This window comes from Cotesia glomerata, linkage group LG2 (assembly GCF_020080835.1).
Source record: "Cotesia glomerata isolate CgM1 linkage group LG2, MPM_Cglom_v2.3, whole genome shotgun sequence".
Taxonomy (NCBI): domain Eukaryota; kingdom Metazoa; phylum Arthropoda; class Insecta; order Hymenoptera; family Braconidae; genus Cotesia; species Cotesia glomerata.
The window spans coordinates 3,051,603-3,077,914 of record NC_058159.1 but is presented as its reverse complement, the minus strand read 5'-3'; the positions used below and the strand labels follow the sequence as shown (position 1 = coordinate 3,077,914).

The 26,312-nt window shown below is 28.1% G+C and overlaps 8 protein-coding genes across 8 annotated transcripts; 4 read left to right on the top strand and 4 right to left on the bottom strand.

Moving 5' to 3' along the window:
* The first annotated feature begins 72 nt into the window (after window positions 1-72).
* LOC123260067 (40S ribosomal protein S12) lies at window positions 73-1,627 on the top strand. The gene is made up of 4 exons (XM_044720991.1): window positions 73-228; window positions 677-808; window positions 901-1,105; window positions 1,530-1,627. Exons 1-4 carry the CDS (start codon window positions 212-214, stop codon window positions 1,596-1,598), a joined length of 423 nt encoding a protein of 140 aa, XP_044576926.1. The 5' UTR covers window positions 73-211; the 3' UTR covers window positions 1,599-1,627.
* Window positions 1,628-1,630: 3 nt separating this feature from the next.
* LOC123260065 (zinc finger MYND domain-containing protein 10) lies at window positions 1,631-3,728 on the bottom strand. The gene is made up of 3 exons (XM_044720989.1): window positions 2,662-3,728; window positions 2,166-2,395; window positions 1,631-1,776 (listed from the first exon to the last, which is right to left on the bottom strand). Exons 1-3 carry the CDS (start codon window positions 3,676-3,678, stop codon window positions 1,707-1,709), a joined length of 1,317 nt encoding a protein of 438 aa, XP_044576924.1. The 5' UTR covers window positions 3,679-3,728; the 3' UTR covers window positions 1,631-1,706.
* A 2,780-nt stretch (window positions 3,729-6,508) lies between these two features.
* Window positions 6,509-9,213, top strand: LOC123259377 (kelch domain-containing protein 10 homolog). Its single transcript, XM_044719830.1, has 3 exons — window positions 6,509-7,334; window positions 8,387-8,728; window positions 8,898-9,213. The coding sequence occupies exons 1-3, from the start codon at window positions 6,696-6,698 to the stop codon at window positions 9,063-9,065; spliced, it is 1,149 nt and encodes a 382-aa protein (XP_044575765.1). The 5' UTR covers window positions 6,509-6,695; the 3' UTR covers window positions 9,066-9,213.
* Window positions 9,214-10,020: 807 nt separating this feature from the next.
* On the top strand, window positions 10,021-26,190 carry LOC123259189 (kelch domain-containing protein 10 homolog). The gene is made up of 4 exons (XM_044719519.1): window positions 10,021-10,757; window positions 11,843-12,184; window positions 12,261-12,465; window positions 26,175-26,190. The coding sequence occupies exons 1-3, from the start codon at window positions 10,119-10,121 to the stop codon at window positions 12,426-12,428; spliced, it is 1,149 nt and encodes a 382-aa protein (XP_044575454.1). The 5' UTR covers window positions 10,021-10,118; the 3' UTR covers window positions 12,429-12,465; window positions 26,175-26,190.
* Window positions 13,838-16,562, bottom strand: LOC123259164 (transitional endoplasmic reticulum ATPase TER94-like). Its single transcript, XM_044719461.1, has 2 exons — window positions 16,416-16,562; window positions 13,838-16,328 (listed from the first exon to the last, which is right to left on the bottom strand). The coding sequence occupies exon 2, from the start codon at window positions 16,285-16,287 to the stop codon at window positions 13,894-13,896; it is 2,394 nt and encodes a 797-aa protein (XP_044575396.1). The 5' UTR covers window positions 16,288-16,328; window positions 16,416-16,562; the 3' UTR covers window positions 13,838-13,893.
* Window positions 18,156-22,493, bottom strand: LOC123259176 (venom metalloproteinase 3-like). The gene is made up of 14 exons (XM_044719490.1): window positions 22,419-22,493; window positions 22,280-22,340; window positions 21,999-22,213; window positions 21,839-21,916; window positions 21,554-21,764; window positions 21,354-21,468; window positions 20,974-21,103; window positions 19,886-20,031; window positions 19,617-19,678; window positions 19,406-19,529; window positions 19,152-19,316; window positions 18,916-19,042; window positions 18,723-18,830; window positions 18,156-18,293 (listed from the first exon to the last, which is right to left on the bottom strand). The coding sequence occupies exons 1-14, from the start codon at window positions 22,482-22,484 to the stop codon at window positions 18,231-18,233; spliced, it is 1,671 nt and encodes a 556-aa protein (XP_044575425.1). The 5' UTR covers window positions 22,485-22,493; the 3' UTR covers window positions 18,156-18,230.
* On the top strand, window positions 18,714-20,953 carry LOC123259206 (homologous-pairing protein 2 homolog). The gene is made up of 3 exons (XM_044719546.1): window positions 18,714-18,843; window positions 20,074-20,233; window positions 20,408-20,953. Exons 1-3 carry the CDS (start codon window positions 18,815-18,817, stop codon window positions 20,858-20,860), a joined length of 642 nt encoding a protein of 213 aa, XP_044575481.1. The 5' UTR covers window positions 18,714-18,814; the 3' UTR covers window positions 20,861-20,953.
* LOC123259177 (venom metalloproteinase 3-like) lies at window positions 22,700-25,635 on the bottom strand. Its single transcript, XM_044719491.1, has 13 exons — window positions 25,532-25,635; window positions 25,389-25,449; window positions 24,876-25,087; window positions 24,540-24,810; window positions 24,355-24,460; window positions 24,163-24,292; window positions 23,937-24,085; window positions 23,806-23,855; window positions 23,609-23,735; window positions 23,394-23,537; window positions 23,147-23,273; window positions 22,962-23,069; window positions 22,700-22,849 (listed from the first exon to the last, which is right to left on the bottom strand). Exons 1-13 carry the CDS (start codon window positions 25,589-25,591, stop codon window positions 22,724-22,726), a joined length of 1,671 nt encoding a protein of 556 aa, XP_044575426.1. The 5' UTR covers window positions 25,592-25,635; the 3' UTR covers window positions 22,700-22,723.
* Window positions 26,191-26,312: the final 122 nt, after the last annotated feature.

Here is a 26,312-nt window from a genome sequence, read left to right as displayed (position 1 = left end):
GCGAAAATTGCGATAGACACATGTGTTGAGTGACTAATTCTTTCTTACTTCGTCTAAGGTAAATGTAACATGTCACAATGACGTGGTTGTTAAATCCGTCGTTAATTATTACATCTTTTGTTAAAAAACAATTTTGTAAAGTTTTAAATAATCAGGAATATGTTACTAATAATTATTTTAATTTATTTCAGAGGTCTAAACTGCTTCGATCATGTCAGACGTCGAAAAGTAAGTTTTGCTTTGCTTGTTTTTTAATTTATTTATTTTTTATTTATTTTTATTTATTTATTTACTAAGTTTAATTTTTTTACTATTCATATTTTATTTTTTATTTTTTGAGTTCAACATTTTTAATTAAAATTTTGAAAATTATGAATTATATCTCGATGATAGTTCATAACCTTAAAGTATCTTAAGACTCCAATTTTTTAATTAAAATATAAAAATGCACCATTAGATAAATTTATTGTTCATACTTGTCAATTTAATATTTATTGTTTATACCAATCAAATTAATATTTTAAATCAATCATACCAAAAACTTAGTGAAAATTTTTTTTTAAAATTTTATTATAACTTTAAACACGTGTACTTGATTGCCGTTATTTAAATTAATTCAAATGTTGGATAAGTAAACATTATTTTCACAACTAATTAATATTTTTATAATTTACAGCGATGATGTGCCCTCCGCACAACCCTCAAACTCAATGGACGTAAACACGGCGCTCCAAGAAGTCTTGAAGAACGCCCTGATCCACGATGGAGTAGTTCACGGTCTGCACGAAGCAGCAAAAGTCCTCGACAAGTTTGTACTTTGAATAATTTTAAAAAAATAATCTAACAAAACATCGGATGAGCATTAAAGCCTCTAATGATGGAATTTTTTTAATTTCCTAGGAGGCAAGCGATGCTGTGCATCCTGGCTGAGAACTGCGACGAGCCAATGTACAAAAAACTTGTCCAGGGACTCTGCAACGAGCATCAAATCTCGTTGATCAAGGTTGACAACAACAAGAAACTCGGCGAGTGGGCTGGTTTATGCAAAATCGACAGTGCAGGAAAAGCACGTAAAGTTGTCGGCTGCTCTTGCGTCGTTATTAAGGTAATTGATTACTCTACTATTAAATCTTTATAATTTTATTTAAAAATTCATGATACTGAAGTTAGCAAACATCTGTCAATTTTTTAAATTTTTATTATAGGTCAACGATAAAAAACATTTAAAAAAATAATTTGCACTTTTAATTTTTTAAAATTTTTAGATGTGGAATTTTTTAATTAAAATTTTTTCCTAATTATTTTATTGTTATAAAAATCCAAAAAATTGACACACGTTAATTTTAGTATAATAACAATTCAATTGAATACCTAAATGATGATATGACAGGCTCCCTCAACTGAGGTGAACCCAATTTAAAAACCCTGCTGAAATATGCCAAAATGTCTGATAATTTAATTTAGTTATTTAATTTATTAACTTTATTATTAAATTTGTAGTGATAAAAAATATTTTTGATATGTTACAGGACTTTGGTGATGATACCAGTGCAAAGGAAGTCCTTATCGATTATTTGAAACAAAACAGTGGCCACTAAGCGTTTAAATAAATAATACTTTAAAATAATTGACTGTTTTTTTTTTAATTTAATTGATAATAGCTAATAATAATAATTTAATTTAATTTAATAAACGCGTTGATAAATTTAGTCGCGGTCCTTACTTATTTTTTCACATTCATTTTTGTGAGTTGTCCAATCTTTCACTTGACATTCTCTAAAAAAAATAATTTTATTTATAAACAATTTTATTTTAGTATTGTAATTTGAAAATCTGACAATTTATCATTTTTATTCATTCTCTTGCAACATTAAGGTAAAAGACCCAGTTATTGACACTTGCAATTTTATTTTAATTAAATAAAACAAATAGACTTTATTAAATTAATAATTATAAATTTTAAGATAATTGGTTTTTTAAGAACATTTTATTTGTTTAATTAGAATAAAATTGCAAGTGTCAATAACTGGGTCTTTTAACTTAATAGAGTTGCAAAAAATTCTAACAATTTTTAATAAAATTTAAAAAAAAAATTAGAAAACTGTCAGACATTCAATTTTAATTTTAAAAAAATTTCTATTGATATCTAATTACAAGTGTATTACCTTCCGCAATACCAAACTTTTTTACATTTGGAACATCGTTTATTAGCCAAGCTGCGACAAACTACACACTTGTTATCATCAATAACTAATTTATCCAAATCATAAGCTTCGCTTAAAACTTGCGCCATGTTTTGAACATACTCAATATTTTTAGCAAAAAAATATTCCGACTGTTGTTCAGCAATTTTTTTCCACTTCTTTTTATACTTATCAACAATTGACGACCTGATCTAAATATAAAACCAGCAATTAGAAATTATTATTAAGGTAGAAGACCCAGTTATTGACACTGGCGTAGTTACAGATACTTGCAATTTTATTTTAATTAAAAAAAAAAACAAATCAACTCTAATAAATATATTTTTGAATTGTAATTTAAAAAAAAAAAATTGGTTTTTTGAGAACATTTAATTTTTTTAATTAGAATAAAATTGCAAGTGTCAAACAACTAGGCCAGTGTCTTTTAGCTTTGCAAGAAAAAAAATCTACAACTCACTTGAGGAATAATTTCAACACAAAAACCAGGCTTGGAATCAGGAACCTGCGAGGTGACATTTAAACAACTAAGCCACCTACGAAAGTCGACGAGCGGAGGAATCTGATCAAGCACTCTTTCATGTAAATACTTTTGCAGCTTAGCCAACGCAGATATTCTAAACTCGGAAACTTGGTAATAAGTAGCGGCTTTGGGGTTGAGAAGAAGTTCGCGGAGTCCAAACCAAACTTGGCCTTCTATTTTAGAAACTTTGTCTTCCTCGCCTTCTTTTAATTTTTCCCAGACTCCGATAGTGGAATAAATCATTCTAGTTCCATCGACTACTTTTATCCAAGGACGCAATTCAATCAATTGAGCGAACAAATAAGGAACATCGTGAGTTGATAGCAAACGTTTTAAAGTAGCCAGAGGTAAGGAATCAGCAAAACTTCCCAGGTAACCGATTATTGAGATGCATTTGATACTGATGTCGAATTCTATCTCTTTTTTTTTTAGTAACAGCTCTTCAAGACAAGATTGATCTTCTTTGATGTTATTACTATCATCCTGGTCTTGCTCTTTAGGAAAAATAATTTCAGTAATACAAGAAACCGCGTAGTCTATTAAATCAAGAGATGGGTCTTCAAGAGACTCTATGCTGTCAGAGTGGTACAAAATATTCTCCAGTAACGAAACTGCGATGCTTTCGTGGTATAAAACACTGTAGAGCATGAAAGTGTTGGAAGGTTCCTCATCGAGCTCCAGGAGTCGCGGAAATATTTTTTGTTTCCACACGGAAATTTGTATGGCTTCGAAGATTAGAATAGGAATTTTTTGGAAAGTTACGAACCACTCTTTAATTGTTTCCTCACGCATATGAGTGATCTCTAACACACTTTGCTGACTTAAGTGCATCAGCTTTTTGTGGTACTCGAACCAGAGCTTTGTCCCAATTTCCTCGAGGTTGGAAGGCGATAGATCTTTGATGATCATTTCTGCTTCCCATGGAGGGATTACGTACTCAAAGTTTTGAGACATTTTTTTTTTAATGATAACTAAACTTGTATTTTATTGTAAATTAATAAACAGTTGCTATGGCAACGAGTTATAGCTTCTGAATTAAAGTAAATAACCGAGTAATCACGAGCTTAGGCGATTTGTGACGATTTTTAAGTCAAGTTTGAGAAAAAATTATAAGTTGAAAAATTGGTTCAATTTTTAAAAATAAAATTGTCAATTGAATGATAATGAACATCATCATAATACAAATAATAAATCGATATTTTATAAGCAAATTTATTATTAAAACTAAAAAACATGCATTACCAACCTCTGAGAAAAGATCAGAAGGGTTCCAGCACTTGACTGACTTTTTCTGAAACAGAAAATAATAATTTATTTAATAATTTTTTTTCTTATAAAATAAAATAAATAATCATAAGTATGTGATAAAATACCCCATTATGTCGGATGATGAATTTAGCTGCATCTGGAAACTCTGGCCTGCTTGTTTTGAAAATTCTGAATTTTTACACTCACACTCACTTCAAAACTTACACTCACTCACTCACTCACTTTAACTGATTACTAATTACTCAACTACACTCACTAAAGATAAACACAATTCAAATAAACTGAATTTTATTAATTCTACGGGTTTAAGAATCGCGACGATTTCTAGAACTTTTCTTATCAACGAAAAGCTTGAACTGGTACTTGTGTCAGATTTTTATATTTTTGCAAATGATTATTTTTTTTTATAGGAAATTTTATGAGAAATATACGGATAAAATTAGTTAATTAATAATTCATAAAAATATTATTATTATTAGTATTATAAATGAAAATATGATAGAATATGTTAAATTAATTTTTTTAAGCAAGTTAAAATTCATGACACTGAAGTTAGCAGACGTCTAAAAATTTTTGATTTTTTTTATTAATTAAATTACAACTAAAAAAATATTTTTAAAAAATTACACTTATAGTTTTTCAAGTTTTTTATATGTGAAATTTTTTTTTTTAATTGTTTAATTGAAATTTTTCTCAATAAAAAATTTCTAAAAATTTTGAAATGTCGGCTAACTTAATTTTCATTAAAATTCAATTTCGAAAATTATTAACAAAAAAAAAAAAAAAATATGTTAAAATACATTCAATTAAAAATACATTAAATTTTCAATGCGCCTTAAATATTGGATAATTAATGATAATTATTTTACATTATTTGATTATAAATATTTGAATGACCGTTTACTATTAATTGTAATGAAATTAGTTATATGTTAGTGTGTATATCTATACATATAGTGTATATAGATATACTGACCGTGATCTAAATGCGAGTACCAAAATATAAATATTTATAGAATAATTAATAAAAATTTATCGAAATAATTATTTCCCGAATTTTTTTAAGTTATTTTAATGAAAAAAATCCCGAAATAAATACGTAATTATTGCAAAAAAAGATAAAATACGCAGTAAATTCGAATCCCGCCACTATGACAACTTTCAGAATATATTTTAACGTTTTTACAAATAAATACGCGAAAATTTTATAAATTATTATTCCCGAGTGATTCTAGAGCTGTTTTATTAAGATTTAAGTACAAATTAGTGAATAATTACCCTAAAAAATAGTTATTTGTACCCAATTACCAAGATCTAGCTTTTCTAGGCGCGACCGTTGATTGTTCTGAGCCCGAAAGTCAAGTCGGTTGTAAGCACAAAAGTAGGGGAGAGCCTCGGCTTCCTATTGGTCGATTCTCTCTACGCGCTTGCGCACTGGGCTCGCAAATTTCAAATTTGTAACGAAACTCGGAATAGATGGCGCTAGTAGATCAAAGCGCGAAAATTTGAATGTAATTTAATTAGAAAATTATTTTATCAGCAGATGGTTATTATTATGAATTCTTTAAAAAAAATTTTAAAATATTTTATTGGTTATAAACACTGTCATTTTTTGACGCTGTATGACAGTAAATAATATAAAGTTTATTTTTTAATTTTTATAATTAATAATTGTTATTAATCTATGAACGTATAAAAATAATTACAGTGCGAATAAAATTGTTGTAAATATATTTTAACTCTAAAATCAGCAGATAATTTTGTTTTTAATTTTTAATTATTAAAAAAAAGATGTGTGATTTAATTAATTTTTTATAAAATATTTAATATTTAATAATATTGAATAAGACAATAAATAAATAAATGTATTTAATTTATTTACTTTAATTAAAATAAATAGTCAAAAATAATTCCATTGTTTTTTTTTGATAAAATTAAATAGTTAATTATCTAAAAAAAATTAATTATTTTTTATTACTGTTTTAGAAAACAAGAACATTTAATTTGAAGCTGGCCCAATAATGACGTGTTAATTAATATTCCTCAAGATGACACGATGAATTATAAATCCAGAATATAGAAAAAAAAATTCTACATTTGACATTTCACAGATTCAAAGAATAAAAAATAAATTAATAATAATTAATTAAAAAAATTTTAACTATACAAAAAAATAATACATAGTTTGTGTTTTAAAAATGATCTAATACTTTTTATCTTCAGTGTTATTAACTACGAAATTAAAATTTATTTGTGTAGTGTTTAAACAATAATTTAATTATATTAAAGTTAGCAGTCGCTTGACAATTTTTTAATTTTCTTTAATAAATAAATTTGCTCCGAAAAATCATTTCTAAAAAATTAGACTTTTTATTTTTCTAATTTTCTAAATGTCAATTTTTTTTCTCATTTTATTTGACATAATTTATTTGTTAAAAAAATTCTTAAAATTATAAAATATCTGCTGAATTAATTTTCATAATAATTTAAAGCAATTATTTGCAAATTAACATTATACCTGTCAATTAAAAAACAATTCTAAATTTTTTTTACTAAAAATTCTCAGATATTTTAAAACCGCGCTTTTTATTCTCGGCAAACTTCACGTTTACTTTCAATGATCGATAACAACTAACATAAAAGTGTCAGATATAAATACCAGAGTACAAAAATAAACCATCTGTAATTATTTACATTTTAAAATGTATTCATTTAAGCCATACGTGTTCAAGGAATGTGAAACCCAATCAAGTGAAATAAAACCGAGCCCCAGGACCTTCCCTACAATATTCTGCAATGAAAAGTATCTGTACTCATTCAGTGGCTACAAGTACATGTTGAATATCCACACTGCGACAGATTTTGACGACGCGAGAATAATAAAAGAGATTTGGAAGTATAATTTAGCCACTGGCGTCTGGACGTGCTTGCCAGAGCAGCGATTTTTCCCGACCAACAATGAAATTATCCTGGGCATGACTTTCAAGTCTGAAAAGTTGATCGTAGTCACTTGGAACAAGTGTCAGTCAAAAGGTTACCTCTACACACATTACTTGAAAAACGAAAATGAAGTTGAAAAAATGACAACCAAGGGTCCATTGCCCAAACGATTCTTTTCCCACAATTTTATAAGCCACGGGTCGTATTTATACACTATAGGAAATGACCGTGGCCTTGGAGTTTTTAGAATAGATCCAGAGACTGGAATCTGGGAGAAAATGTCTCCTGACAATGGTGATGACTTCCCAGGAGATTACGCTGATATTGAACTAGCGTTTGATGGAAGAAAAATTTATGTGATATTTGTAAAACTTCGAGGAGAAAGAGTTCGTGAACTCAAGGTACCAAAAGTTTTGTAGTAATAAATTTTATTTTATCCTCGAATAATTTTTTATCTATATTATTAAGAGAATAAGCAAAATTTTGTGGCTAGTGTATTTATATGATAAAATCGGTTTTTATGGTTAAATTTGGTATCGTTGGAAAAGTCTTGTGCCTTTTCATGGTTTCATATCATTCTCACCAATAGTCAATTTATGATGATATTTAGGTTGCATTCGAAAATACTCTATCTCTAGATACATAAGTAAGAAATGACCTTGTATCTCGTGAACTATTGACATTTTTAAAAATATAAGCTCATCCCTATGTTACACTCATCGAGACCTTTCATTTGAGTACCCACATCATTTTTTCATATATTTTATATATTATATATATTATATATACGTATATATGAAAAATATATAAAAATGCATATGGGTACTCAAATGAAAGCTCTTGATGAGTATAACATCGGAATGATTTTATATCTTTAAAAATGTCAATAGTTAAGAAAGTACAGGGCATTTTAATAAATATCTTCTGAACTATTGATATTTTAAAAGATATAAGCTCACCCAGACATTACACTCATCGAGACCTTTCATTTGAGTACCCACATCATTTTTTCATAAATTTATATATATTATATATGTATATATGAAAAATATATCAAAATGCATGTGGGTACTCAAATGAAAGCTCTTGATCAATGTAACATCAGGAGGAGCTTATATCTTTAAAAATGTCAATAATTAAAAAATTACCTTGTATCTCGTGAACTATTGACATTTTTAAAGATATAAGCTCATCCTGATGTTACAATCATCGAGATCTTTCATTTAAGTACCCACATCAATTTTTCATATATTTTATATATTTATATATATGTATATATGAAAAATATATATAAATGCATGTGGGTACTCAAATGAAAGCTCTTGATGAGTGTAACATCGAGATGAGTTTATATCTTTAACAAACGTCAATAGTTAAAAAAGTACAGTGCAATTTAACAAAATTACACATATTGTCTGCAACGTTGCTAGTAAATTATTATTTTTTATTGCAGACATTACAAGCTTACGACATTGAGCAGAACCGCTGGCATATTTTAGAAACTACTGGAGACCCAGAGAATGATAAACCTTATCCAGATCTCAGGATTAATTTCGGAATTGATCACGTAGTAGATCCTGAAACCAGGGAAATTAGTATTGTGATCTCTGGAGGAACAATGGATCGAAAAATTTACAGTGATGTTTGGCAGCTCAGGCTGTCTACGCTGCGATGGACCTGCTTAAATAAACTTGGATCTATTTTGCCTTTAGCTATTTGTGAGCATGATGCGACTACTTCCCGAGATGGCAAGATGTATGTCTTCGGTGGACGGATTAAAAGGACAAATAATAGAGTAATTATTTATTGCAAATTTTTTATTATCAAAAAAGTGAGGTAGGCTTGTTTTAAAATTAAAATATGAGTTGAATCAATTCAATGTTTTACTGAAAAAATAAATCCAGCATATTTATTTAATTTTTGATTTGTGTTAATTTTTAATTAATGATTTAATGTATTTCCAGTTGACTGAAGTGAATTCTCTTTACTCAGCTTGGCTACGGATACCGAAACTAGCAGACATTTGCTGGGAAGCAGTTAATTATTATTACAAAGATTTGAATTCTAAAACAGATGAAGAACTGTTTGAACTTGGACTACCGATTAAATTTGTGAGGTCTAGATGCCAGTGAATTTTATTTTTTATTTATGGAAAAAATTATAGATATTTTTTGATCAAATTATTTATTTAGTTTTTTATTTTATATACTATTGTAGTGAAATTGTTGCCGCACAAAGTACTAAATCTTTATAAATATATTTATTTTTATAAATTTTTTCTGAGATAATTATGACTAATCATGTACCTCAAATTATTGGAATTTACAAGTATAATTATGTAAAAAAATAATTTATTATGAAATAAATATGATAATGAAAATAATTGATAAGTGATTTTTCTGTAATATTTATAAACAAATTATTTATTATAAAAAATATACAAAAAAAAATTATGACTAATTTTTTAATTTATTCTTGAAAAAAAAAAATTAACTTGTAATATTTTTTAACTTCTATAGACAGAATTTCAAAAACTTTTTTTGTAAAAATGTACTTGTTAAAAAAATTGCCAAATCTCGATTTCATTATGTGAAAAATAAATTAAATTCATTAATGAATATTTTATACTTATATAAATCTATTATAAAACAATAATATTTAATTAAAACTTTTTTAAATGAAAAATATTGTAACATTTGCAGTTAATTTTTATCTCAATAAAAAATTAAAATTACAAAAAAATAAAAAAAAAATGTTTATTTGTAAAAAACTAAATGCAATTTTTAAATGAAAATTAAATTAGCCGACATTTAAAAAATTTTTTTCTTGTTGAAAAAATAATTACAAAAAAAAAAAATTTTTCATTTATAAAAAACTTGAAAAACTATAAGTGCAATTTTTAAAAAATATTTTTTAGTTCTAATTTTTAAAAAATTAAAACAAAAATTTTTAAAATTACACGTGGAATTTTTAAAAAATAGTTTTTTAGTTATAATTTTTAATTAATAAAAAAAATCAAAAATTTTTGAGTGTCGGCTAACTTAATTTTCATAATAAATTATTTCAAAATCCAGCCGGTAGATCGTTGACCAACTTCACGTCTGTTGTCATATGATGCACGTGCCACAAGTGTTGGTGATGGAATAAAATTTATGAATATTAAATAATAAAAAATAAAAATAGAAATGTATGTATTCAAACCATTTGTCTTCACGGAGTGCTTGAACCCTATAAGTGAAGCACGACCATCACCCAGGACATTTCCTACGATATTTAGTGACGAAAAATACCTGTACTCTTTTAGTGGTTATAAATACATAGTCAACAGAGACACTATCACCGACTACGACAACCCTAAAATAATAAAACAAATCTGGAAGTACAACTTGTCCACCGGTGTCTGGTCATGTCTGCCAAAGCAGCAGTACCTCCCAACAAACAGCGAAATAATTCTCGGTATGACATTCAAGTCTGACAAGTTAATCGTCGCCACTTGGAATGAGAACCAGTCGAAAGGTTACCTCTACACCCACCACCTCAAGGACGAGAACAGAGTCGTCAAGATAAAAGCCAAGGGACCTATTCCTGAGCGGTCTATTATCCACAATTTTGTAAATCATGGCTCCTATTTGTACACCATTGGTAATAATCACAATTTAAGCGTCTACAGAGTCGACCCGGAGACCGCGATCTGGGAAAAACTCACCCCTGAAAATGGAAATGACTTTCCAGGGTATTATGAAGACATTGAGCTGGCTTATGATGGAAAAAGAATCTATGTATTATTTATTAAATTGTACGAGGAGAGAATCCGCGAAATTAAGGTATCAAAACTTAGCTCTGATCTATAAAAATTTATTTAGCAGATATTTGATAATTTAAAAAATTTTTTAAATTTATAATTCATGTGAAAAAAAAATTGATTTATAGAAATTTAAAAAAAAATAAAAATGCTATTTCTTAAGAGTAATTTTTTAGAGTAAATTTGTTTGTTAAATAAAATTAAAAAATTATCAAGTGACTGCAAACTTGAATTTCATCTGATGTATAAAAATTAATTTGGCAGATATTTGACAATTTTAAGAATTTTTTTAACTAATAAATTATGAGAAAAAAAAATTGACTTGTAGAAATTTAAAAAAATTAAAAAATGCAATTTTTTTAAATTAATTTTTCAGAATAAATTTATTTTTTTAATAAAATTAAAAAACTGTCAAGTGATTGCCAACTTTAATGTCATTTTTGGTGGATAAAAATTAATTTAGCAAATATTTGACAGTTTTAAGACTTTTTGTAATTAATAAATTATGGCAAAAAAAATATGAGAAAAAAAATGGAGTTGTAGAAATTAAAAAAAATCAAAAATGTAATTTTTTAAAAGTAATTTTTCAGAATAAATTTGTTTGTTAAATAAAATTAAAAAATTATCAAGTGACTGCTAACTTTAATGTCATGTGATGTATAAAAATTAATTTAGCAGATATTTGACAATTTTAAAAATTGTTTTTAACTAATAAATTATGAGAAAAAAAAATTGACATGTAGAAACTAAAAAAAAAAATTTTAATGCAATTTTTTAAAAATAATTTTTCGTAACAAACTTATTTTTAAATAAAATTGTCTAGTGACTGCTAACTTTAATGTCACACTGAAAAAAAAATTAACGAGTCAAAAGAAAAATTCTTGAACCAAGAATATAATTTTGAAGAGGGTAATTGTCTTAAATCAAGACGAAAAATTCTTGAATCAAGTGAAATTTCCTTAAATCAAGAATTTTCCTACTCAAATCAAGAATATTAAGTTCTTCAAAATTATATACTTGATTCAAAAACATTTTTTTTCTGTTCATCTCTGATGTTGAATAATTTCTTAAAATAAATTGCTTAGATTAATTTTCATTTTTTTTTAGACGATTCAAGCCTACGATGTTGAGCAGAATCGCTGGTACATTTTAAGCACCACCGGAGATCCAAACAACGACAAGCCTTTTCCTGATGTCAGGACTAATTTTGGCAACTCCTCGTACATTGATCCGCTGACTAAAGATGTAAGTGTGATTATTTCTGGAGGAAATATGAATCACACGATTTACAGTGATATTTGGCAGCTGAATTTGCGCACACTTCAATGGACCTGCTTGAATAAATTCGGCTTTTCTCTGCCTCAACCTGTTTGCGAGCATGATGCTCTAATTACTTATAATGGCAAGATGTATATCTTTGGTGGGAGAATCAAGAATACAAATGACAGAGTAATTATCAATGTTTATATTAATGATTAAGTTATCCTTGTAGCTAAATCTTGAAAAATTATTTTTACTTTCACAGTTGATCGAAATAAATACTCTGTACTCTTCGTGGTTACGGATACCCAGGCTCACAGATATTTGCTGGGATGCTGTCAATCACTATTACAAAGATCTTAACACTAAAACAGATGAGGAGTTGTTTAATCTTGGCCTACCTGTTAATATCGTTAAGTCTAGATGTCAGTGAATATGTTTATAAGAATAATTAAAAATAATAATAATAAATACCCGTGATTTAGAAACAAAGTTTTATTTAAAGCAATTGTACAAAAGTATTATTTAACTGGTTATAATTATTTTAGATATTTTCTTTAAAATTTTAACATTTTTTATATAAATGTAAATTTTTTTTTTTCTTGATATTGTAATAAAAGTTTTTCATTAATTAATTTAATATTTTCTATTGATTTGATATTTTTTGTTTCATTATTTAATGAATTTTTGTAAAAAAAAAGAACTGATTAATCAAAAAAAAAGTAATGAGTAAAATTTTTATAACAAATTTAAATTGTTCAAGTATCTGAATATAAAAAAATTATTAACTGAATTAATCTAATTTATTTAAATTAAATAATTATTCATTATTTTCAGATAATAATAAATTTCTTAAACTATTTTTTTTTATTATTTAATGAATTTTTGTAAAAAAAAGAACTGATTAATAAAAAAGTAATGAGTAAAATTTTTATAACATAAATTGAAAATGTTCAAGTATCTGAATATAAAAAAAAAACTTTTAACTGAATTAATAATTTTAATTTATTTAAATTAAATAATTATTCATCATTTTCAGGTAATAAATTTCTTAAACTTTAATTCTTGAATTTTATTATTTTATTGATGTGTTGACTTTAAAAATTACATTTATTAATTAGAAAACTATGATAAATTTCAGTAGAAAAATATTTGTAAGATTAATTAAGGTAAAAGACCCAGTTATTGACACTGGCCTAGTTATTTGACACTTGGAATTTTATTCTAATTAAAAAAATTAAATCTCAAAAAATCAATTTTGACAAAACAGTGTCAGTAACTGGGTCTACCTTAAATATTAATATATCTACACAGAAGGAACAAGATGACACTGGATATCATCCCAGATTATACTCAGTGATATTTGTGGTGAAAAAAATTTCAGATAGTAGCTAAAAAAAATCCAGATTATACTGCGTGAAATCTGGATTATAATTGTAATCTGGATTATACTAGCTACTATCTGAAATTTTTTTTCACTCAGTATAATCTGGGATGATGATATTCAGTGTCATCTTGTTCTTTCCATGTATCTTAATATAAAAAAATTATTAACTGAATTAATATTTTCAATTTATATAAATTAACTAATTATTCATTATTTTCAGGTAATAATAAATTTCTTAATTATTCGTTTTATAAATTTTATTATTTTATTAATTAATATTGACTTTAAAAATTACATTCGATAATTGGAAAGCTATGACATATTTATGATAATAAATTTCAGTAGAAAAATATTTGTAAGATTAATTAAATATTAATATTATATCTACTTATTAAATATGAGGTAGAATTTTCTTATTAATATTTTAAAGTTACAATGAACGTAAAAAAAAGAATCAATAAAAGCTTAAGAAATTGTAAATAAATCCGAACAAAAAAAAAAGAGTTAGTAATTAATTTTGATCATAAAGATCATCTGGCTCTTCAGAAAAAACTTGTTGCTGTTCTTGAGCTGGAGCTTGAGTCGCAGATTGCGGGAATCTGAAATTAGATCCAATTCCACGAGACTGTTGAAGAGTAATCGAGAAATTTTCATATTTTCTTATATCCGCATCAGAAACAGAACGACGAGCGAATTTCATCGCTTGTTCAAAATGTTTCTTAGTAATTTCCGGAACTGGATCATCTAAATCCTCCATTTCCATTTTAGCCTCCTCGCATTCTTTTTCTCTGCGAGTATCAATCTCAATACACTCTCTAATCGCGAGTTTGCAAGCACGTTGGCAAATCTCTGTCAAATCTGCACCCGAAAAGCCGCGAGTAGCTTCAGCTAGAAAGCTCAAGTCCACATCCTCAGCCACTGGTGACTTACGTAAGTTCGCTTTAAGAATAGCTTCACGAGAAGGTTTATCAGGAAGTGGAATATAAATAAGTTGATCCAGTCTTCCCGGACGGAGTACCGCTGGATCAATGATATCCGGCCTATTAGTCGCTCCAATTATAAACACATTTTTCTTAGCGCCCATTCCATCCATCTCCGTGAGAATCTGATTAATAACTCTGTCCGAAGCACCACCAGAGTCTCCAGCAGAGCCACCTCGTGCAGCAGCGACAGAATCCAACTCATCAAAGAAAAGAACACACGGAGCAGCGGTTCGAGCTTTATCAAAAATATCTCTCACATTAGCTTCACTTTCGCCAAACCACATCGTTAGCAATTCCGGTCCTTTGATAGAAATAAAGTTAGCTTGGCACTCATTAGCAATTGCCTTAGCCAACAAAGTTTTACCACAGCCCGGCGGGCCATAGAACAAGACTCCTCTTGAAGGCTGCATTCCGAACTTCAAGAACATCTCAGGACGTTCAACAGGGTACTGTACAAGCTCTTGTAACTCTCTCTTAACATTCTGCAGCCCTCCGACGTCCTCCCAAGTGATATTAGGAACTTCAACAGAAGTTTCTCGCAGCGCGCTTGGAGCACTTTTGCCCAAAGCGAATCTAAAATTGTCCATTGTTACCGACAAAGATGCCAGAACTTCAGCGTCAATTTGATCATCATCCAGATCAATAAGATCCATTTTTTCTCTAATTTGCTGAAGAGCAGCTTCAGAGCACAGTGAGGCCAAATCAGCGCCAACATGTCCATGAGTTTCAGCGGCTATCTGTTCTAATTCAACATCATCAGCAAGCTTCATATTTTTGGTGTGAATCTGAAGGATTTCTAAGCGACCAATTGCATCAGGAACTCCAATATCAATTTCTCTATCAAAGCGCCCGAAGCGGCGAAGAGCTCCATCGATACTATTGGGACGATTTGTTGCTGCCATTACAATAACATGTGCGCTTTTCTTCATACCGTCCATCAAAGTCAGCAATTGCGATACAATTCTCTTCTCAACTTCTCCCTGAGCTTTGTCGCGTTTCGGAGCGATTGCGTCTATTTCATCAATAAATATAATAGCTGGAGAATTTTTCTCAGCTTCTTCAAAAGCTTTGCGCAAATTGCTTTCAGATTCGCCCGCCATCTTGCTCATGATTTCCGGTCCGTTGATTAAAAAGAAGAAAGCGCCACTTTCATTGGCAACTGCGCGAGCAATTAGTGTCTTTCCAGTTCCTGGAGGACCATACATCAATATTCCACGTGGAGGCTTAACGCCGATTGTTTTGAATAATGAAGGGTGACGTAGGGGCAATTCGATCATCTCTTTTATTAAAGCTAATTGCTTGCGCATCCCGCCGATATCGTCGTACCCTACAGCGTTCAAAGACTCTTCTTCCTCTTCTCGTTTAACTGGCTCGCCTTCGCAGTGAATCACTGTTTCTGGTGCGACAATGCAAAACGGACCTGGCTCTGTTTCAATTACTTTGAACTCTACTGGTCTCATTGTTCCTCTGACGATAAAATTGTCGCCTTTGTAAACTGGACGGTAGGCTTCTAAGAAGTAAGGTTTGAGGTAAACTTCGAATAAATTACCCGTAAGTCCTTCAACGGTATCATCAATTGGTAATATATGGACTCTTTGTCCGTACTTAATGTGTGGACAAGGGTGGACAGCTACAGCATCGCTTGTACGGACTCGGAGGTTGTTCCTGACGGTGCGGTTCATTTTGATCTTCTCGTCGGAGCAAGCATTGTCAGTTACGGCAATGCAAACTGTTTCTTTACGTCTTTTTCCTTTTAATAAGACTGTGTCTCCACGGAATAATTGAAGCTCAGTCATTTTGTTCTCTGACATGACGACTATGGAATTGTCGTCCATGACGGCATCTTCAACCAGCAATCTATTCGGCTTGGTTTTAGTTTTTAAAATAGCAGTAGATAAATCTTCACTGGATTTGTCGCTCATTTTTATTTATTTATTTTTATAATTGGAAAATTAACGAGGCACTGAAACATAACCAAAAATATTTTTGGTTAGATTATTATTTTACAAATATAGAATTTTTTAATTTTGTTGATTAATGTAATAGTTACCTTGACATTTAGCGAAATGGGTGTCGGGTATCGGGACAGTGTGTCTTGAAAACTGAACGATGAATGACTATATAAGTCAAATTGAAACTGAAACTTTAAGGTTCACAGTACGACGATCAAGCCGGCTGGCGAAAGAGGAAGTGCTGAATCACGTGATCAAGATTAAATAAAGTGCACCTTAACCTTCTTAATATAGAATTATATATACTTTCAGTGAATAAATTATTACAAAAAAATAAATAAAAAATTCATTTGTAAAAAACTTTTAAAACTGTTAGTGCAATTTTTTAAAAATATTTTTTTGTTTTTAGAATTTTTTTGATTGATAAAATTTATAAAAGAAAAAATTGCACATGTAAAAAATTTGAAAAACTATACGTGCAATTTTTTTTTAATATTTTTTTATAGCTAATTCAATTAAAAAAAAAAAATAAAAATTTTTCGCTGTCGGCTAACTTTAGTATTATATACTTTCATACTTATGATATGTATTCGACTAATAATATTACGAATAAATTTTTTTAATAAATAATTATTTTTAAGTTTAATAAATTTTTTCGTTTAATTTTATCAATTTTCCTGACTCATATTCTTCAAAAATTTTTTATTGTATTGTTAAATAATTTTTAAATAATTACTAAAATAATTAATAATTTTTTTTTTTTTGAAAATTTATTTAAGTTTAAAAAACAACTTTCTATTAAAATAAAAAAAAATTTATATTAATTTTCAAAAAATTTGTTTTCCCGCTGAAAATAAAATGATGCGCCTGCGCTCCGCTTTAACTAATCAGCGCAGTAGTCGACTGCGCAGCCATGATGATATTGCGGTTTGTGGACGAGTTGTACTTGTACGCACCGACTTTTCAAGCATAGCAGTCGCAGCTCTTGTCGCTCTGCAATTTATATTTAAATAATTACTTTTTTAGACTAAATTAAACCTAAAATGTATTAATTATGCGTCCCTATATAGTATCTCAAACCCAATCCGTAGTAATTATAATTTATTTCGGTAAAATAAGTAAAAAAAATAGCGAATATTAATTTTTCAGCAACCCGGGCTGCTTTTTGCCGCGTACCGCGCCATAAAATTTCCATTTACGTCATTGACATAATTTATTATTTTAATTTATTAATTTATATCCTTCTTCCCTAAATTACATATTTTTGAATAAATTAATTTTGAGTGTATCAATATTTTATAAAATCAAGCTAAAATTATGCTGTTTCCTGTATCTCCATTCTGCCATGGTACATTGAAAATTTAATGTAATAAAAATATTTTTTATTAATAATTATTATTAATTATGTTACAGGAATATTAGAGTGTTAGCAGTTCTCTATAATTTCTATGGTAGTGGTAAGCTTATATTTATTATTATAATAATAATTATAATACATAATATTCATCCATAAAAATTTCAAAATTTTTATTCTTATAAAAAATATGAAAACGGACATGACACGCTCCGCCATCTTGTGTTCAAACTTTCATATTACGCATTTACTTTCGGCGCGACAATACTCGTGCCATTGTTTACACAAGTGCGTTTATAATTTACATTCAACTGTTTACAATCATAATTAAAAGTACATACGTAATAAATAGCAATAAATCAAACAAGCAAAATAAAAAAAAATATATTATAATTACCAAAGTTTTGAAAAATAACCTGCTTGTTTTTTTAAGTGACGTCTGTTTTTAATTGAGTGTAATTTTAATGAAAGGTTAAGGTAAGTTTGACATAAATTTTTATCTCTATAAATTTTAATATTTTCATTTATATCTACAATTTTAATTCTTTTTTGTGTAATACTAATGTTTAATACCAGGAGTTCTCCATTGTCTTCTATTAACGCACTGTCCTTGAATGCAAATCTAAAAAAATAAATAATTTTATTTTTCCCCTATTGAGACAAAGAAAAAAGTATTTGTTTTTTAGTCAATCCAATACTTTTTTTAGGTCTAAATAGGTAATTGGAAAAAATAGACCTGGAAAAGAAATAAAATTTTCGAAAAATTCATTTTTCATTAAAATTATTATAAAATAAAAATTATAATAATAATAATTGTATCACACCCACAATTTTCCTAAAAAACAAGTACTCCCAGAATGATCGCTCCATTTTTTGTTGCAGAAAAAAAATAAAAAAAAATATCATTATTATTATTATTTTATAATAATTTTAATGAAATATTATAAAAATTTTTCATAACTCTAAAATTATTTCGGGTCTACTTTTTCCGGGATTCGTCTAAATAGTATAATAATAATTAAATTCATTTATTTAAAAGAAGACTAGTTACCTTCTCATTGCCACAAGTGGACCCTTCAGCAGCCGGTCCAGTAGAGAAACACTCATCAGAGTTATTTTTTCTCGAACAGAAAAGCAACGTACATGCTCGTTCGTCGTGCTGAAAAATTAAAGTTAGTATTTTAATTAACAACCACGAACTTAATTAGTAAATTAAATAAATTATAAAAATAAATTGTAAGTACGTGACAAGCATCTAGAGCTCCTGCCTCAGCACACTGTTCATCTAAAGACAGCAGCGTCCCCGGTAAAATCTTCGGTAGTTCTCTGTTCATCGTCGGTTTATTAAAAAGACATTTAGCTATCGGTAGCCTGCAAAAATAATTATTAATTAATAATTATTAACGATCTATAATTATAATAATTAATTAATAATTATAATTATATAATTAATAATTGACCATAACTTTTGACAACTTACTGCAAGAAATGCTTGAAACACTCTTTGGTACATTTAGACCACGTGAATGCTTTTTTGTCAAACCGATTGCTGCTCATTAAATATCCGTCTTCCCATTTACACCTGGTAGCTCCAGGACCTCCTACATAACGAGCTGACGCTGACCCATCATGCGGTACCCCCAATCTAACAAATTTATTTATTTTTAATATAATTAATTTATTTTTTATATTTTTAAATTTTTTAAAAATCAAACTAAATTTTTAATTATTTACACATGAGCTAATTCATGAGCAGCGGTAGCAATTCCATTGAATCCTTCGTCATGTACAAATGCGATGGCTTCAACCGCTTTATTGTTCTTACTCCACGCACAAGCTGATCCAAAGTTACTTATTCCTTTAAAAATAATTTATTTTCACTGATTAATTTTGAAAAAATACCAAGTCTATTATTTAAAAAAATTAATATCAGATTAATTAATACCTCTTAAAGGAAGACATTGTGATCTATCATTTCTTGGTGAAGTCCATTCACATACTTGCAATCTATTAGCAATGTTAAGTAAATATAATCAATAAATTCAAATTAAATAAAATTTTATTGACAATGATTGTGAATTTAACAAACATCTGACAATTTTTTAGATTTTCTTAATTAAATTATTATGAAAAAAAATTTTATTTAAAACATCATTAAAAATTTTAAATATTGTCAGATATTTGCTGATTTCAATATCATTATTAGCAGTGTACTTAGTAAGCAAGACAGCAATGTCATAAGAATTTTTTCCAAATTTAGTTTCATTGTACAGAAACTTCCCCATAGGCTTCATAGCTTCAACATCTATTGCATTATCATTAACGCGGTATCCATTCAAGTACGGTGTTGCATCTTCGTCCTAAAAAATAATTATTATTAATAAATAAAATTTATTTTCTTCAGCTAAAATGACAACAGAAGCGGTATATAAATTTCTACAAGCGCGTATTCGACCATACAACGTCAATGACATTGCGTCGAATCTTTCTGCAGAGACCAAGAAGTCAGCGATTCAGCAGTCACTAGATAAATTGGTAAAAGCGGGAAAAGTCTTTGAGAAAGTAAGAAAAAATTCATCATTTATTTATAACACGGTTCTTAATATTTAATTTAATTTAAAATTATTTAATAATTTAATTAAATAAAATAATTTAAAATAAAATAAAATTTAATTAAAAATTATTTAATAATTTACATATATTACTATATTTTATGGCTTGTAAATGTTTTTGCAGACGTATGGAAAAATAAAAATTTACTGTATTGTTCCGGATTCGACAAAAGAGCCTCATGAACTGATCCGAGTAGATCGCGAGCTTAAAGCACACGCGAATGAGCTTGAAACAAAGTTCCAGAGTCTTGACAAAGAAATAAAAGCCCGAGAAGCTACTTTGGCGGCTTTGAAAGCCACTCCGAGCCTAGAAGAGGCTCGGCGACAATATGAAGAAGTCAAGGCGAGGGTTGAGCAGCTTGAGAGTAAATTAAAAGACCTTAAAGCTGCTAATAATTCCGAAGATTTGGGTGACAAAAAGAAGAATGTTCAAAAAAGTTATGATTTGTACTCTCGAGCGTACTCCAAGCGCAAGCGGCTCTGTACGGATGTTATCGAATCTATCTTAGAAGGGTTTCCGGGTACTAAAAAGGCGCTCTACGATGACATTGGCATCGATGTTAAAATAGTCGAGTGAAAGTTGTTAAAATGAAAATTTTTTATATTTTTATACTAAAGCTATAATGTATTATTTTTTGTACCTGGATACTGTAAATAAAATAATAATTATTATTTAATGTTATTAATTACCATTGCTATTATTATTGACGCGAGGTTTATGTTTATTTGAGGATCCGTTAATTGTCTGTAACGTAAATCCACTCCGTGCCAAAATGCCGCTATATATACCAGAGTCTCTGAAATATCTGATCCGAAGGATCTGTAATTTAAAATAAATATTTAATTATTTATGAAAATTAAGTTAGCTGACATCTAAAAATTTTTATAATTTTTTTTATTGAAGAAAATTATTACAAACAATTAAAAAAAAAAATTTGACATGTAGAAAATTTTAAAAAGACATTTTTTAGTTCCAATTTAATAAATAAAGAAAAATAAAAAAATTAAAAATGTCGGCTAACTTTATTATTACAATTATTTTTACGTTTTTTGATGATGTAATTACTGACTTGAATGTGTCGTAGTCAACCAGCAAAAGTATCTCCGGGTATATAATTTCATTAGGTGTAATTTTTCCACTAGTTCCATCATTAGTTTTATAATTCTTAATCACAACTGGGTTGTCTATCGATAAATATTTTTAAAATAATTTTAGTGAGATTTATCGTAGTCAAAATTGTCAGTATCATGATCTGTTAGTTGGACTTACCTGGAAAAATGATATTTCTAGGATTCTTTAGCTTAATAATCGTGTCATTCATCCGATATATAACGTGATGGTTAGTCAGAAAATATGAACTACGTGAATGAGGTGTCGGGAATAAGTTTGCTTTGAAGAATGATATATTTTTAAGTATCACATTTTCTATCACGCGAGGCGGCAGAGATCTGATCACGTAGTTTTTGTTAAAAGTTCCATCCTGACATTTTTAGTTAATTTATTATTTAGTTTTATTTATAATAATAATTTTTTTTTTTTAAGTTTTGGACTTACAAATTTATATTTGTTGTACATTCCATCGCGAACAATTATCGCTGCATTATTGTTATCATCACGAAAAGCGTAATAGATCTGATAATTTTATTGAAAAATTATTAAAACAATTTACTATTGAAAATTAAAAAAAAAATTTTAAATTATTTAAAAATCTTACACCATATTCATCGTACTCTGTGTAACGTAAGCCTGTTGACGACAGTTTATCACTCTGTACCGTATAAACAGGTGTGTGTTTTCCAAATAATAATCCCTCGGCAGGCCACAAGTATAACGATATATCATTTCCAAAAGCATGGAAATAAACTTCGGGATACTTAACATTTTTTTTATTCATTGAGTGCAAAATCGGTACTACTTCATACTTTGGTACTAATTAATAAAAATTTAATTAATTATACACCCAAACATTGTAAAATAATAAATAAAAATAAATACCACTATCGCGATTGCTTTGAAATACGGATTGAATTTCTTCATCGGTCATCAACCCGTGAAGCTAAAAATTTAATTTTATTAACAAACGAATTTATTGTTAAGAAAAAAAAAAAAACTATTCTAACTAATTAATTTTTACCTGAGCTGAATAACCAGATTTAAAAGACTGAAGCACTAAGACCAAAAGTATTGCAAGCGACTTCATTTTGCAATGAGATATTTCTGTAAAATTTTTCACTTTTATTCAGAAAAGACCAATTATTTATTGATATGTTTAGTCCATAAATTACTATATCATATCATGATATACTACTTATTTTTATTCCGTATTTATTTAAAACAACGACAATCATATTTAAATAAAAAAATATTTTATTTACAATATTTTCACACAAATAAATAAATAATTAAATACAACTCAATATTTTACAGTATTTTCGGTAATTAATTAATTTTTATCGAAGAAAGCCCGAAGTAATCACCCCAAAACGGATTTGTCTCGGGTTTTGCTTCTTCCCAGTTTGGAACAGTCGTTGAATTTTCAGCGATGCAATTTCCTCGTATGCAAAACTACAATTTTTAAAAATCAATTTTTTAAAATTTATATAATATAATTAATAGGATAATAAACATATTATGTTTATTAAATTATTAAACTATTGTGAATAGTCAAAATATTTACCATTCCTTCGCCACATTTAGACCCTTCAGCAGCAGAAGATATTGACTTACATGACCCTCCACCCCTCGGGATTTCACAGTCTAATTTCGAACAAACTCTTTCATCATGCTGAAAAAAATTATAAATTACAAATATAAAATTAGCTGCTCTATCAAATTCGAATTGATATTAAAATATAAACTCACATAACAAGCCTTAGTTCCATAAACTTTTTGACATTGTTGATCGAGAGTTTGAATTTTTCCTGGAAGCATGAGCGGTATTTGTTGGCTTTTTCTTGGCTGGTCAAAAAGACAAGATGCATCGCTCATCCTGAAGAATTAAAAATTAATTATAGTAAACAATTCAAGTATTTTTAACTTGCCGCTAAGAAAATTAAAAATTAAAAAAAATCGGGAAATTATTGTTTTTTTTAATTAATAAAATAATTACGCGAAGAATTCTTCCATCAGTCTTTTACTGCACTTAGACCAGTGGAAGCTGTTGCGGCCAAAAGTAACCGTGGGGGTCATAATGTAGCCGTCAAAGCCCGAACAATCTGATGCTTCTTCAGTACCGTCGTGAGGAACACCCACTCTGTAATTAATAATTAATGAATCAATTTAATTATCAAAATTTTAATTTAATAATTGAAGTATAAAACTTACAAGTGACCAACTTCATGAGCAGCTGGAAGAATCGCGCTGAATCCACCATTATCTTCCACAATTCCTACGGCTTCGGTATTTCGGTCGACTGAACTTCTGTTACAGGCTCCCATTTCGAATGCATACCCTGTTGATATTTTTATGATTAATTTTCTTGATAAAAGTTCAATATTTTTTTAATATAAAATTATTTTTACCTAACGTTGAAGTGTCGCAGTAGCCGTATTCTACGTTACACATATCGTAGCTGAAATATGAGAAATAATATTAAAAAAACAAACAGTTGGTAGAAATAAATAAATTAATAAATACACATTTGTCAATTTACTTGGTAAGAGCGACAGCCATGTCATAAGTCTCAAATGGAAATCTCGTTTCTCTATAAAAATATGTACTCATGTCTGTTAATGCCAAATCCGCGTCAAGTTCTATATTTCCGCGGCGATTATTTTCTAGGTACGGAGTTCCTCCTTCTGACTGAATTTTTTTTATATTTTTATGATTATTAAATAATTGCTCATTTTTCTGAATAAAAAGAAAAATTTAATATTTACCACTGAAATAATAAAACCTGCGATATTCAATCGGACTTTCGGGTCGCTTATAGTTCGGTATCTCAAGTCAACAGCGTTCCAAAATGAAAGTAAATATAAAATTGCTGTTTTGTAATCTTTATTCAAAATTCTGTAATTTTAAAAAATTAATTTTAAATAATTATTGTTGAAAAAAATAATAAAAGTATTTACTGGTATAATGTGTTGTCTAAGATGGCCAACACTTGCGGAAAAATAACATCTGGTAAACTGCGTTTGTTTCTACTGAGATGAGATTTTCGTGCTCTTTCGACAAATCCTGATTAAAATAATCAATTATTGATTATTTAATAGCTTAAAATTATCAATAAAATCACAAAATTAGAAAATTAACATACTAATTCCATTTTTCAATTCAGCACTGCTCATTTCAGAGCGTTTGTAAATGATATGATGATGCGTATCTACAAATTCGCTGTTCTCAGTTTCATTTCCGACACTTCTCTTTACTCGGAAAAATCTGTTCAAAAAACGTCGAGGCAAAGGACGTATTATAAAGTCGTTGTGAATTTTTCCGAACAATTTTAGACTATTTCTTTTAGACCTGTAAATAACGACTGCCGAGTTGGTCTGGGCGTCTTGATACGCTCGACCGACATCATTGAAGGGCTTTAAGTAGCAAAATTAATTATTTGATCTTTCAAATTTTCATTATTAGCTTTGACTAGACTTACATCTTTAACTTTGCGATATTTAACATCGTTTAATGAATCTGTGTCGGGTTGAGCCGTCCAAACAGGAGTGTTTTCACTAACCAAAAATGCATCGGATGGGCTTAAGTACATTTCTAAATTTTGGCCAAAAGAGTTGATTTTTACTGTTGGGTCTTTGTTGAAGTTTCGGACGTGAAAATTGTGTGCTACTGGTACTATTTCATAGTAAGGTACTTCAAAAAAATGATTAGTGTTATAAATTTAGCAGAGAAACAAATTTATTAAAAAATTTTACTATACAGAAAAAAAATTATCTTGAATTAAGAGAAAAATTTTTGAACAAGTCCATTGTCTTGGATCAAGACGAAAAATTCTTGAATCAAGTAAAATTAACTTTAAACAAGAAAAATTTCTTAGTTTAAGAATTTTTCTACTCAAATCAAAAACATGAAATTCTTCCAAATTATTTACTTGATTCAAATAAATTTTTTTTACTGTGTAGTTTTCAAAAAGTAATTAATAATTGACAATTACCTGTTTCTCTCGACGATTGAAAAATAGATCGAAGTTCATCGTTAGTAAATTGATGATGAATCTTTAGATAATATAGAATAATATAATGATTAAATAGCTATTAAAAATTAAATTTAACGAATTATTCACTTGAAAAAATTTACCATTTCACTGCACGATGAAGAAATCATTGCAAAAATTAATAAACCGATTTTTCGGATCATTGCGAATAAAAATAAAGTTATTGATCCGAGTAAAAATCAATTACATTATCAAGTAATCATCATCTTAAAATTGTACTTTTTATACAATTTTTGGGTATGTTAATTAGTTGTAAGTAAACAATCAGTTGAGTAAACATATTACACATTTAACGAAGGTTCCAAATCGTTAATTGTTTATTTATAATCAATTTAAGTAATTAATTTACCGTTAAAAAGCCAACCACATTTGATGAATGCTAATAATTTATCGATCTATATTTACTTTAACGTGATTTGTCACACTGAATATTTAATTTTTTGATTATGATAATTTTCATGGTTAAAATTATTCCGGCATCTCGTAATTGAATTAAATAATAATTATTATTATATGATCAAGGAAATACAAGTAATAAATTGAAAGCAAATAAAATTTCAAGATCATTGTGATTTATTTTTTTTTTTTTTTTTTTATTACATTTTAAAATTTTCGTCGTCACACATTTTCACAATAATGACAATTTCCATTTGATTTGTCACTAGATTTATCTCTAATCAAAACAATGTGAAATTTTTCACGATTTTCTACACAATAGAATATAATTAATAATAATAATAAAAATAAAATAATAATAATAATATATTCTACTTAAAAAAAATCTTATCGTCAATATCGTGACCATAAGTTATAATTATATATAATATTTATATATTTATATATATATTTTTAAAAAAATTAAAA